General features: G+C 44.6%; 1 protein-coding gene across 6 annotated transcripts in view; it reads left to right on the forward strand.

Moving 5' to 3' along the window:
• LOC124613943 overlaps nucleotides 1-13882 on the forward strand; it is a 596835-nt gene that overhangs the window by 255777 nt on the left and 327176 nt on the right. For all 6 annotated transcript variants that reach the window (XM_047142701.1, XM_047142711.1, XM_047142747.1 and 3 more), the window contains exon 2: nucleotides 8974-9141. In XM_047142701.1, the coding sequence (XP_046998657.1) occupies nucleotides 8974-9141 (168 nt within the window). The remainder of the gene's footprint in view (nucleotides 1-8973; nucleotides 9142-13882) is intronic.

Genomic DNA, 13882 nt, shown 5'->3' on the forward strand with positions numbered 1-13882 from the left:
AATTTAATGTGTAAGAAACAATGACTAGTGTTGAAAAAATGAATTACAAAGGGCATGATCGGGACTCGATATAACGGTCCAGCGATTGCGGAACTTGAACGCTAACCACATGACCGCCGGCACCTCATGTACAGAGTCGCATCGCACCGGTATACAACTGAAGCGTAAAACCTGTTTTGCGATTTTCTCAAAATTGCCCAAGTATTACGCCGTATTACTTGCACGTTATGGGTGTCCCAATGGACTGCTAAAAGTATACGAAAATCGAAGTAAACCCGTGATCCAAACGTCGTGGCCTCCCCCTTGTTAGACGGAAGACTCATTTCGCTATGTGCTCCGGATCATCAGACATGTAACCGTCCGATGTGAAAGGTGACGTCGATGGAATGTGCTCGTGATCGACGTACCGCCGATCACCCTCGTCAAGGTTCAGCTCCAAATACCAACCAGTCCGTTTCCGGGTACCGGACGGGATAAGAGCACGCTTTCACGGACCTGTCGGTGCGCTCCCAGCGTGCTAACCTGCGCTGACCCCTGTACCATTGTGTTCAGCCACCTGCTACGGTCCAGAAACGCCGGGCAGTATTTATCGAGCTCTCGGTAACGCTCTGCAGCAGAGCAGATATCCGCGTTGTTGTTTACTCACAACCCGCCAGTCCTATCGTATTCCTGACTGTTACTCGTTTCAGAGGCCTCTGTAACTGTACATAGTCTGCGTCATCAAGCTCTGTCCTGACCAATGAATACAAACGCCAATAATGAAAGAACTGAAGCAAATTATTATCACGGATTTTTTTTATTCTGTGATAAGACTAATATGTAAGCCATTTGGCGTAGAAAGATTGTTCTTACAGGATCTAGATAAAGGAAACTATGGCGTTCATCATGTGTTGGCTATTCCATAGGGTCTGACCAGGTGCATTTCCCTATTTCTTCCTGTCTGTACGAGTGTCATCTTTTGAAATAACCTCGTATTACTCGCTGTAAATGTCGATCTATACTCCACAAGCCACCTTCTAATTTGTGGCCGAGCATACTTCGCCTGCAACTATTATTCCCTGACCCGTTTGTGGATAGTACGTGTAAAGAGCACTGTTAACACCTTGTAGGAGCTCATATTTCTCTGATTTTTCCCATCATTTTGCGGTAGGTATGTGTGAGAAATTCATATCTACATCCACATACACACTCTGAAAATTACAGTGAAGTGCATCGTTAAGGGTACCTAGCATGATGCCACATCTTTGCGTCTTTTTCCCTGATTAAATTGCGTGTGAAGTGCGGGAAGGAGTCCTCGAAAGTGGACGTCCAATAATTACGTGAGGAGGGGGTCTCTTTAAAATTTAAAATTTGGAGCCTCTCGGTGAGATGTGGTGGGTCTCACCCTCACCCTTACGACGTGATGTTTACCAAGTAGCCGGGTAAAAATATGTAAATGTGAAATATTTTTATTTGTTTTAATATTGAAAACTCTTTAATAAACCATGTTTCATTTAGAAATTGTTTCAAACAAGTTTGACACATCCCTAAAAAAACTTACCTATTACTGCTGCATTATATAGGCCTACATTACATATCATTAGACCATTACCTACTTTGTAGATGAAAGACAACATTGTTTCTACCTCTCTTAGAATCTCTTATCGGCGAGCTTCCGCGTAGCTTCCTTCCACAAACGATTAACTTCTTGCTTTCTTACAATTGTGTTTAGACTTGTCGACATGCCGCTTAACACAGCCACTGTAAAAGTTTTGTTACAAATTCCTATTGAACACAACAACATCCACTTTACATGCAGAGTATCACGACTGACTCACTGACTGACATGCAGTGATTTCGACAGACTTGGAAGAAATCTTAGTGAATGAAATCTAACACTTTTCCCGCAATTGCTTCAAATCTAGGAATCCCGGGCATGCACACATGTAAAGCGTTCAGTTCAGAGATGCCATAAAGCTTGGTGGGCACTTTAATATTGTCCATGGTCGGGATTAATTTTTTAACATAATGTTATCCGTTATGACAATTCATATTCTCCGAATCAAACAGTTGAGATTTTCATTGCCTCTCCTTACTCAGTTCCCCATTTAAATGATTTTAGGTGAGATGTTGCCACATCAGCTCACCTGTTTTGAGCTCACGCATTAATGGATGTCCCTAAAACGTCTCTGTCCGTGCTGTAATTTGTCTTACCTTGTCTCTGCGGTAGCGATGCGGACGGGCTGATGAATATCTCTAGCTTCTTCCCTCAGTATTGGTTCTTGAAACTTTGCAACTAGGATTTCAGGGAATAATTGTCTACTTAAAATGTATACCCTTAAACGTCTGTCAAATCAGGTTTTTCATCATTTCGATCATGCTCTCCCATGAGCAAAACGTGTGACCATTTGCTCTTCTTTGTAAATGTTCAATATCCACTGTTAAGTCGTATTTCGTATCGGTCCCACATACTTCAGCAGTATTCTAAGGTCGTTGCACAAGTTATTTGTAAGCATTTTTTTTGTAGACTGACGATATTTTCGTAGTATCCTGCCAGTGAATCGAAGTCTTCCGCCTGCAAATTCTTAAACCCATGCGTGTTGCGTGACTGTTCTCGGAATTCTTCACTCTGGGAATTTTAATAGGAATCCTCTCCGTGATGCGTAACGCCTCTTTTGTAACGCTTGCTGCTGTTTGACGAGCGTCTCTGTCGCCCTCTCCCGCTTACTAAACGAAAGCGTGGCGAAACACGCACCTCTTCCGGTAATATGTTGCGAAAACGTAATTGAAAGTCTATCGTGATAGACGTTGAGCAGTATCATCACAAAGACGTCAGTTAATTATGTACGTTGCTGAAAGATACACATCAGGTGGAACGTAAACTCGTAGCTGCTTCCCTCTAGCTGTCTTACTCTCTGTGACTGTAGGTGTGAGAAGCATAAAAACATCCTCTTAAGCGTTTTTAGGTTCAGTGATCATATGTCGTATATGGTGCAAAATTTGGCGGATGCCCAACAAATTCTGCAAAAACATATTACATGCTTCGTAGTATTTCACCGTGTCGGTATTTGGAAAAGTCACACTACTTCCATGATAATTATCACGGGAAGTTAGAACGAATTGTATAGTGTCAAGTATGTTACTTATATTTATAGTACCCTGGCCGTGATACCGACGAAGGAAACTTTTATGGACCTTGACTTCACCGCTGGTTATTGATAACGTACTGTTAAGCACAGTGATGCTTGCAGTCCGTTGCTCGAGGAATTCAAGCACGGATTCGCTGCGAACAGATCCAGAGGAACAGAGTTAACAGCTTCAGTCCGACGACCTTCAACATTGCGTGGACCATGTGGGGAATCGTCGCTGTAGTATGGATGTCGTCAGTCGCTCCCGCAAACGTACATACACATACTAGTGTCTTTTAATTACGTTTTCTAAAAACTTTTTAGTGCGGAGGTCAGTTTGTTCATTCAAAATCGTATCAGGACTAAGTTTTAGGACGTCACAAGTTTCAGTTTCTTCTAGTATCTTTATTACTTTCTCTTTCTTAGCAGTGCTCAGAATTTGTAAACTACATTATGTTGTAATTCCCGTAAGTGTGCTCTTACTATCGTATCGCTGTTTCTGGTCATTCTTATTTTCTCCTTGAAATATGTGTTGAAGGATCTTCTGGTCCGATCTCTCTAGATCTTTAGGCACGTCCCACAATTGACATTGATTCTGCGCGTGGATCGTCCTTGTTCATGGTGCGTCTCATTACGTATCTGAAGTTGTTTTCTTATGTTTACTACAGTGAGCATTTGAAAATGGGGATAACGCCAAAATCAGGTCAGTAGTGTAACAATAAAGTCATCTGGTCAGTGCATTGCTTTTCAATAACTTCTATATGACTGTGGCAACCAAGTTAAAGAAAATGAAAGTACAAGTATGCGAAGGAAGTTGGGAATAAGTAAGAATTTTTAAACTGCAGAAAACTATCAGCGTGGTACTTTGTCAAACTTTACACAGATGGGATATTAAGTGGCGACGGATCGCTTCGTAGATGGAACGTGTATGCGCAAATCACAGCGATCGGTCGCTGATCGCTGGTCACATGGAAATCCCAGGCAGTCTGATGAATCGCAAGTGATTCGCGCACGCATTGTCTCTACCTGGCTCGTTAGCAGAAGTGTGTGGCAATATGATTGCGACTTGTTACTCTATTTAGTAAGCGTGGTTGTGCAATTGTTTCGTTTCACTTTGCACACGATGAGTAAGAAATTTATGTTAAAGTTTATAGTTACAAATGACCAGGAAATAATCTGAGAAGCGGAAGCAGGAGTTGACATTTATATTAACAGGTAATACAAAATTCACCCTCCGATTTTGCAGTGATTAGCTTTTTGAAGATTGTGGTATAAAAGCACAATTGATGGGAAGTGCATAGTGCTAGTCACGATACAGTGGGCTCCATTTTATGATTTTGAGCTGTTTATGAAATAATTTACGCAACGTTAAATTTTAATGTTTAAATGGAATGGTTTACATATGTGCTGGAGTGTTCAGAGGATAATTAATATGTTCACGGCAAATCTATTAGAGTATACAGTTATATTACAGTCCCTAGACATTTCGTATACTCTTACATACAACTTATAAAAAGAGTTAAGGTAATATGTAGCGCTGGTATTGACATCATCTTGAGACACACATTGAGTAAATTGTGTAAGTACTTGCAGTTAAACTGTGACTAATGAATAAAAAAAGAAATTGAAGACTAATAAACGTAAAACGAGTTGTATTGACACAATGCAGAAATGTACGCAACCTATTTGGATTCATTGAAAAATGTGATATTTTCTCTAAAGTAACCTTCAATTCCTAAGATAAGAATTTCAAAATAAGTTTAATAAATTTTAAATCTCGATTATTTTAAATTTATATTTCGCAAGTATTTACGGGGATACGGAAATCAGCTGCAACTGCTGTTGAACATGGCAGTTCATTTTACACAGCAGAACTTCTCGACTCAGTGACGTACAAAATACTGCTTGAAATTGCTTGACAAATCGCTGGAGTGTGGGGGTGCCGAGACGAGAGACCGACTGCGATCTGTCGCGGAGACGCCGGCCTGAGGAGGATTCTGCGTGCGGCATGCGCCTGGCGTGTAGACAGCCCGCCGAGTCTCCTGGCTCGCTGTCCTCCGCGGTAGGTGGCACGCGGACGGTCCCGCGCCGGGAAGATCTGGAAGGTCGGTCCAGTCGCTGGTTCTTGTCCGGCACTCGCAGGCCAGCGCCGCCGGCACTCCGCGCACGCCAAGGAATTTGCTCCTTTTCAGTGTCACGGTTCGCGAATTGGAGCAATCCGCCTGATCAGAATGACAGGCTGAACGCTAGAGACTTCAACATAGCGCCAATCTGGCTTCGTTTCCGACTTGCTTCTGTAATATAATATTCATAGTGATATTTCCACAAAATATTTTCTTTTCGTATATGTAGCGAGGTTGTGGCACCATCTTCTTCTTCGTGTGTGTGTGTGTGTGTGTGTGTGTGTGTGTGTGTGTGTGTGTGTGGGGGGGGGGGGGGTGCTCGAGGAGAGGCTCGAGGAGAGGAGAGAGAGAGAGAGAGAGAGAGAGAGAGAGAGAGAGAGAAGCTCCTTTTGCCCGTCCTCAGACTTTCCATGACGTTTAGCGAAGAGATGGTCCCGCTAAGTGGCGCGTGAGGTGAATTTCGCGACGTGCTGCTCCTCAGGTTCACTCGGAAACGTTTATTAGCGGACCCAGATTAGCCTGCGAGGCAGAGATAAACTCCTCGCTACTCAAAAGTCAATAATAAAAAACCGTGTAGACATCAAACTACTCTTGGAAGAGTCGTAGGTACGACCAATGGACTAGAATATGTGCACCACTCATACACCGCCTGCCTCCATCTGGCTCCTTGCAGCTCTTACCTTTAACCTCCTCAACAACAAAAAAAGGGAATGCAGTTAAAAGGGAAACACTCCAGCTAGCTATTTGCTTCCACAACGCTATTTTGAGCCCTCTGCGTACCGCCAGATCGTTCGCAATACGGCAACATTCGCCTAGAAAACCAAAAATGACTCACTAGAAATCCATGTCCGCACACGGGCATACAGTTTCGGCTTTTCTCCGTTTTCATAACTTGGTTCGTCACGAAGGATTACCAGCTGCCGACTTAAGAAATGGACCACGAAAACACCGTCTCCAGAAAGCACACGTCTTCTATAATGCTTACCGTCCCTTCGATTTCACGAGCGCCAAATACTTCAGGCAATTACTTAACTTTTAGCCTTTTTAGCCAATGAGGCTCAGCAACAGATTACAATGCATTTCCATTGGCCACGACCTACTCCCGCTAATAGCTGTAAGATGCTTCCTGCCAGGAGTTTCGGAAGTTTCTTCCCAAGATTATTGGAAGTCACTAGTCCTTAACCCTAACAGTACCTTCGCATTTTCCATAACGCGTACTATCAGGGTGGGGGGTCCTTCACCACACCACAAGAAAGTAAAAACAGATTTCATGAATTGCTGTTGACTTTTATTAACGACATACTTTCTGAATAAATACTGATGTGTGAATAGTGCCCAGAACCTGAAAATATCCTTTAGCATCATAATCTCAGCAATACCAACGCATTTTCCGTAACGTGTAAAAACTTTAAAAAATACAAATTTCGTTAACTGTCGTTGGCTTTTTCCACAACATACATTTTAAAGATATATATACACGTATCAGAAAGGTCCTGAACGTACGGATAGGAATGACTTTAGCTGCGAAAAGCCACGTTCAGTAATAAATCTTAAATTTTTGGAAATAAGTTTTTCTGAAGAATGTAAAACTACTGAATCTAGTATAAAAATTATTAAAAATATTAAATTTTTTCAGAATTTTAAAGTATAAAGCAGATGCCTAGATTACAATATTTTCAAGAGGTAGGCGTGAAGTACACGCCTCGTCCGGTATTGTGAAAGTTAAGCCAGCCTCGACGGCTCCGCCACAGGCCATTTGGAAGAATTATGGACAGACCAGTCCATCTCAGGGTTAGACGCTGCACTTTTCCCCTGACACCAAAAAACACCTCTGGCGTCTGCAACAGCAAATGGGACGAGCACAGAGTCACGGCCATGATACACTGAAGACCCAAAGAAACTGGTACACCTGCCTAGTATCATGTAGGGCCCCCCGCGAGCACGCAGAAGTGCCGCAATTCGCCGTGGCATGCTCTAAAAATGTCTGAAGTAGTGCTGAAGGGAAGTGATACCATGAATCCTGCAGGGCTGTCCAAAAATCCATGAGTACGAGGGGGTGGAGATCTCTCCTGACCAGCACGTTGCAAGGTATCCCAGATATGATCAATAATGAAACTTTCCTGGCAGATTAAAACTGTGTGCCGGACCGAGACTCGAACTCGGGACCTTTGCCTTTCGCGGGCAAGTGCTCTACCAACTGAGCTACCCAAGCACGACTCACGCCCCGTCCTCACAGCTTTACTTCCGCCAGTACCTCGTCTCCTACCTTCCAAACTTCACAGAAGCTCTCCTTGCCCGCGAAAGGCAAAGGTCCCGAGTTAGAGTCTCGGTCAGGCACACAGTTTTAATCTGCCAGGAAAGTTTCATATCAGCGCACACTCCGCTGCAAAGTGCAAATCTCATTCTGGATGATCAATAATGTTCATGTCTGGGGTGTTTTGTGGCCTGCGGAAGTGTTTAAACTCAGAAGAGTGTTCCTGGAGCCACTGTGTAGCGATTCTGGACGGGTGGGGTGTCGCATTGCTGTGCTGGAATTGCCCAAATCCTTCGGAAAGCACAGTTGACATGAATGGATGCAGGTGATCAGACAGGATGCTTACGTACGTGTCACCTGTCAGTCATATCTAGACGTATCAGGGTACCATATCACTCCAACTGCAAACACCCCACACCATTACAGAACTTTCACCAGCTTGAACAGTTTGCTGCTGACATGCAGGGTACATGGATTCATGAGGTTGTATCCATACCCGTACACGTCTCTCTGCCAGATACAATTTGAAACGAGACTCGTCCGACCAGGCAACATGTTTCCAATCATCAACAGTCCATTGTCGGTTTTGACGGGCCCAGGCGAGGCGTAAAGCTTTGCGTCGCGTGGTCATCAAGGATACGCGAGTGGGCCTTCGGCTCCGAAAGCCCATATCGATGATATTTCGTTGAATGGTTTACGCGCTGACACTTGTTGATGGCCCAGCACTGAAATCTGCAGCAGTTTGCGAAAGAGTTGCACTTGGATTCTCTTCAGTCGTTGTTGGTCCCGTTCTTGCAGGACCTTTCTCCGGCCTCAGTGATGTCGGAGGATTGATGTTTCACCGGATTCCCGATACACACGGTACACTCTTGAAACGGTCGTACGGGAAAATCCCCACTTCATCGCTACTTCGGAAATACTGTGCCCCACCGCTCGTGCGTCGACTGTAATACCATGTTCAGACCCAATTAAATCTTGATAACATGCCATTGTAGCAGCTGTAAGTTGATCTAACAACTGCGCCAGACACTTGTGTTATACAGGCGTTGCCGAGCGCAGCGCCGTATTCTGCCTGTTAACATCTCTCTTTATATGAATACGCATGGCTATACTAATTTCTTTGGCGCTTCAGTGTATGGTGATATGTTTAAGCTCTAGCTTAGGGTTGGACTGCGCAGAGGGCTCCTTGAGAGCTCGTTTCTGATTATGTAACAGCAATCTCCGTGATAGTTTTAGTAGCGGTTCGAGTCGACGTCCGGGGCACGGTTATGAACTGCCGCGCAGTCTCATCACCTCGTAGGTTCCGTTTTAGACTGAATGACAAATTTTAAGTAAGAACAGTGGTTTATTTTTGCACGTCTTTTCTAATTTCTTTCAAAATGAGAGGTTCCACTTCGTCACTTAGGAGACTGTGGTGTTGGAGACACTTTCTTTGAAAACAAGTTTGCATTACTTCTTAGCACAGGCTAAGTGACTGCGTTGTTTTCAGAACGGAGTCACCGTCAGCGCCACCAAGCCGGGCTCGAAGCCGGAGACGGCGTACACTCGCGGCCAGGCCACGCTATTCGGCTTCAAGAGGCGCCCGCTGCCCGCCGCCGCCAGCACACCCGCCGCTCCGCCGGACAACAGCGCGCCGCTCAGCAACGGCTCCTCCCAGGTGCGTGCGGCGCCCACAGCTTCCAGTGTCACAGCCTAACACAGTGGTGGTCAGTCTGGCCACTACCACCCACTAGCGGGCGTTTCAGCTTTTATATTGGGCGTTAGGTGTCAAGTGTTTTAAAAACATTTTCATTACGTTTTTCATAAAATTTGTACATAAGCATGTGGTTAGTAATTATTACAGGGTGTCTGACATACAACAGGTACGCCTCACGTCCGAGATTAAAGTAACAATGAACTAACTAAAAAAGTGTAACTACCGTGTAACGTTAAAAACATAGTTATTTGTTTATAAGAGATGCTGGCAGTGGGACCTTAGCCATCCAGCATCGCTAACTTCGTGTGATGACGTTCCCAGCAACACGCTGTAATTCTGCAGGCGTGGTGATAATTTCTCTGGTAATATTCCGTTCAAGATAGTCGACTGTGGAAAGATTGTCAGACTACACCCTGCTTTTTAGTGTGCCTCATAAATAAAAATCACTCCATGTTAAGTCTGGGGACGTCAGCTGACAAGTCTGTTGTCAGGGAACACGTTTGTAATGTGAGCCATACTTCAGTAGGATGTGTGAGAGGCTGTTCCATCTCGTTGGAATACTGCGTACAGCTTCTCTGCATCTGTTAATTGTGCGTAGAAAGAGTCAAAGATCACTAGGTATCTGCACTTAATAAGGTGTAACAATAATATTGGGCCAATAATGCGCATGTGAGACAACGGACACCAAACATCTACACTACGTGATCAAAAGTATCCAGACACCTGACTGAAAATGATTTAAAAGTTCGTGGCGCCCTCCATCGGTTATGCTGGAATTCAATATGGTGTTGGCCCACCCTTAGCATTGATAACAGCTTCCACTCTAGCAGGCATACGTTCAATCAGGTGCTGGAAGGTTTGTTGGGGAATGGCAGCCCATTCTTCACGGAGTGCTGCACTGAGGAGTGGTATCGATGACGATCGGTGAGGTCTGGCATGAAGTCGGCGTTCCAAAACATCCCAAAGGTGTTCTATAAGATTCAGGTCAGGACTCTGTGCAGGCCAGTCCATTACAGGGATGTTACTGTCGTGTAATCACTCCGTCACAGGCTGTGCATTATGAACAGGTCCTCGATAGTGTTGAAAGATGCGGTCGCCATCCCCGGATTGCTCTTCAACAGTGGGAAGCAAGAAGGCGCTTAAAACATCAATGTAGGCATGTGCTGTGATAGTGCCACTCCAAACAATAAGGGGTGCATGCCCCCTACATGAAAAACACGACCACGTCATAACACCACCGCCTCCGAATTTTACTGTTGGCACTACACACGCTGGCAGATGACGTTCACCGGGCATTCGCCATAAACACACCCTGCCATCGGATCGCCACATTGTGTACCGTGATTCGTCACTCTCCATCACTCCATACAACGTTTTTCCACTTCTCAATCGTCCAATGTTTACGCTCCATACACAAACTGAGGCGTCGTTTGGCATTTACCGGCGTGATGTGCGGCTTATGAGGAGCCGCTCGACCATGAAATCCAAGTTTTCTGACCTCCCGCGTAACTTCCATAGCACTTGCAGTGGATCCTGATGCAGTTTGGAATTCCTGTGTGACGGTCTGGATAGATGGCTGCCTGTTACACATTACGATCCTCTTCAACTGTCAGCGGTGTCTGTCAGTCAACAGACGAGGTTGACCTGTACCCTTTTGTGCTGTACCTGTCCCTTCACGTTTCCAATTCACAATCACATCGGAAACAGTGGACCTAGGGATGTTTAGGAGTGTTGAAATCTCACGTATAGACGTATGACACAAGTGGCACCCAATCACCTGATCACGTTCGAAGTCCGTGAGTTCCGCGGAGCGCCCCATTCTGCTCCCTCACGATAGCTACATCTACATCTACATCTACATTGATACTCCGCAAGCCACCCAACGGTGTGTGGCGGAGGGCACTTTACGTGCCACTGTCATTACCTCCCTTTCCTGTTCCAGTCGCGTATGGTTCGCGGGAAGAACGACTGTCTGAAAGCCTCCGTGCGCGCTCTAATCTCTCTAATTTTACACTCGTGATCTCCTCGGGAAGTATAAGTAGGGGGAAGCAATATATTCGATACCTCATCCAGAAACGCACCCTCTCGAAACCTGGCGAGCAAGCTACACCGCGATGCAGAGCGCCTCTCTTGCAGAGTCTGCCACTTGAGTTTATTAAACATCTCCGTAACGCTATCACGGTTACCAAATAACCCAGTGACGAAACGCGCCGCTCTTCTTTGGATCTTCTCTATCTCCTCCGTCAACCCGACCTGGTACGGATCCCACACTGATGAGCAATACTCAAGTATAGGTCGAACGAGTGTTTTGTAAGCCACCTCCTTTGTTGATGGACTACATTTTCTAAGCACTCTCCCAATGAATCTCAACCTGGTACCCGCCTTACCAACAATTAGTTTTATATGATCATTCCACTTCAAATCGTTCCGTACGCATACTCCCAGATATTTTACAGAAGTAACTGCTACCAGTGTTTGTTCCGCTATCATATAATCATACAATAAAGGATCCTTCTTTCTATGTATTCGCAATACATTACATTTGTCTATGTTAAGGGTCAGTTGCCACTCCCTGCACCAAGTGCCTATCCGCTGCAGATCTTCCTGTATTTCGCTACAATTTTCTAATGCAGCAACTTCTCTGTATACTACAGCATCATCCGCGAAAAGCCGCATGGAACTTCCGACACTATCTACTAAGTCATTTATATATATTGTGAAAAGCAATGGTCCCATAACACTCCCCTGTGGCACGCCAGAGGTTACTTTAACGTCTGTAGACGTCTCTCCATTGATAACAACATGCTGTGTTCTGTTTGCTAAAAACTCTTCAATCCAGCCACACAACTGGTCTGATATTCCGTAGGCTCTTACTTTGTTTATCAGGCGACAGTGCGGAACTGTATCGAACGCCTTCCGGAAGTCAAGAAAAATAGCATCTACCTGGGAGCCTGTATCTAATATTTTCTGGGTCTCATGAACAAATAAGGCGAGTTGGGTCTCACACGATCGCTGTTTCCGGAATCCATGTTGATTCCTACATAGTAGATTCTGGGTTTCCAGAAATGACATGATACGCGAGCAAAAAACATGTTCTAAAATTCTACAAGAGATCGACGTAAGAGATATAGGTCTATAGTTTTGCGCATCTGCTCGACGACCCTTCTTGAAGACTGGGACTATCTGTGCTCTTTTCCAATCATTTGGAACCCTCCGTTCCTCTAGAGACTTGCGGTACACGGCTGTTAGAAGGGGGGCAAGTTCTTTCGCGTACTCTGTGTAGAATCGAATTGGTATCCCGTCAGGTCCAGTGGACTTTCCTCTATTGAGTGATTCCAGTTGCTTTTCTATTCCTTGGACACTTATTTCGATGTCAGCCATTTTTTCGTTTGTGCGAGGATTTAGAGAAGGAACTGCAGTGCGGTCTTCCTCTGTGAAACAGCTTTGGAAAAAGGTGTTAAGTATCTCAGCTTTACGCGTGTCATCCTCTGTTTCAATGCCATCATCATCCCGGAGTGTCTGGATCTGCTGTTTCGAGCCACTTACTGATTTAACGTAAGACCAGAACTTCCTAGGATTTTCTGTCAAGTCGGTACATAGAATTTTACTTTCGAATTCACTGAACGCTTCACGCATAGCCCTCCTTACGCTAACTTTGACATCGTTTAGCTTCAGTTTGTCTGAGAGGTTTTGGCTGCGTTTAAACTTGGAGTGGAGCTCTCTTTGCTTTCGCAGTAGTTTCCTAACTTTGTTGTTGTACCACGGTGGGTTTTTCCCGTCCCTCACAGCTTTACTCGGCACGTACCTGTCTAAAACGCATTTTACGATTGCCTTGAACTTTTTCCATAAACACTCAACATTGTCAGTGTCGGAACAGAAATTTTCGTTTTGATCTGTTAGGTAGTCTGAAATCTGCCTTCTATTACTCTTGCTAAACAGATAAACCTTCCTCCCTTTTTTTATATTCCTATTAAATTCCATATTCAGGGATGCTGCAACGGCCTTATGATCACTGATTCCCTGTTCTGTACATACAGATTCGAAAAGTTCGGGTCTGTTTGTTATCAGTAGGTCCAAGATGTTATCTCCACGAGTCGGTTCTCTGTTTAATTGCTCGAGGTAATTTTCGGATAGTGCACTCAGTATAATGTCACTCGATGCTCTGTCCCTACCACCCGTCCTAAACATCTGAGTGTCCCAGTCTATATCTGGTAAATTGAAATCTCCACCTAAGACTATAACATGCTGAGAAAATTTATGTGAAATGTATTCCAAATTTTCTCTCAGTTGTTCTGCCACTAATGCTGTTGAGTCGGGAGGTCGGTAAAAGGAGCCAATTATTAACCTAGTTCGGTTGTTTAGTGTAACCTCCACCCATAATAATTCACAGGAACTATCCACTTCTACTTCACTACAGGATAAACTACTACTAACAGCGATGAACACTCCACCACCGGTTGCATGCAATCTATCCTTTCTAAACACCGTGTGTACCTTTGTAAAAATTTCGGCAGAATTTATCTCTGGCTTAAGCCAGCTTTCTGTACCTATAACGATTTCAGCTTCGGTGCTTTCTATCAGCGCTTGAAGTTCCGGTACTTTACCAACGCAGCTTCGACAGTTGACAATTACAATACCGATTGCTGCTTGGTCCCCGCATGTCCTGACTTTGCCCCGCACCCGTTGAGGCCGTTGCCCTTTC

This window comes from Schistocerca americana, chromosome 1, assembly GCF_021461395.2.
Source record: "Schistocerca americana isolate TAMUIC-IGC-003095 chromosome 1, iqSchAmer2.1, whole genome shotgun sequence".
Classification (NCBI taxonomy): Eukaryota; Metazoa; Arthropoda; class Insecta; order Orthoptera; family Acrididae; genus Schistocerca; species Schistocerca americana.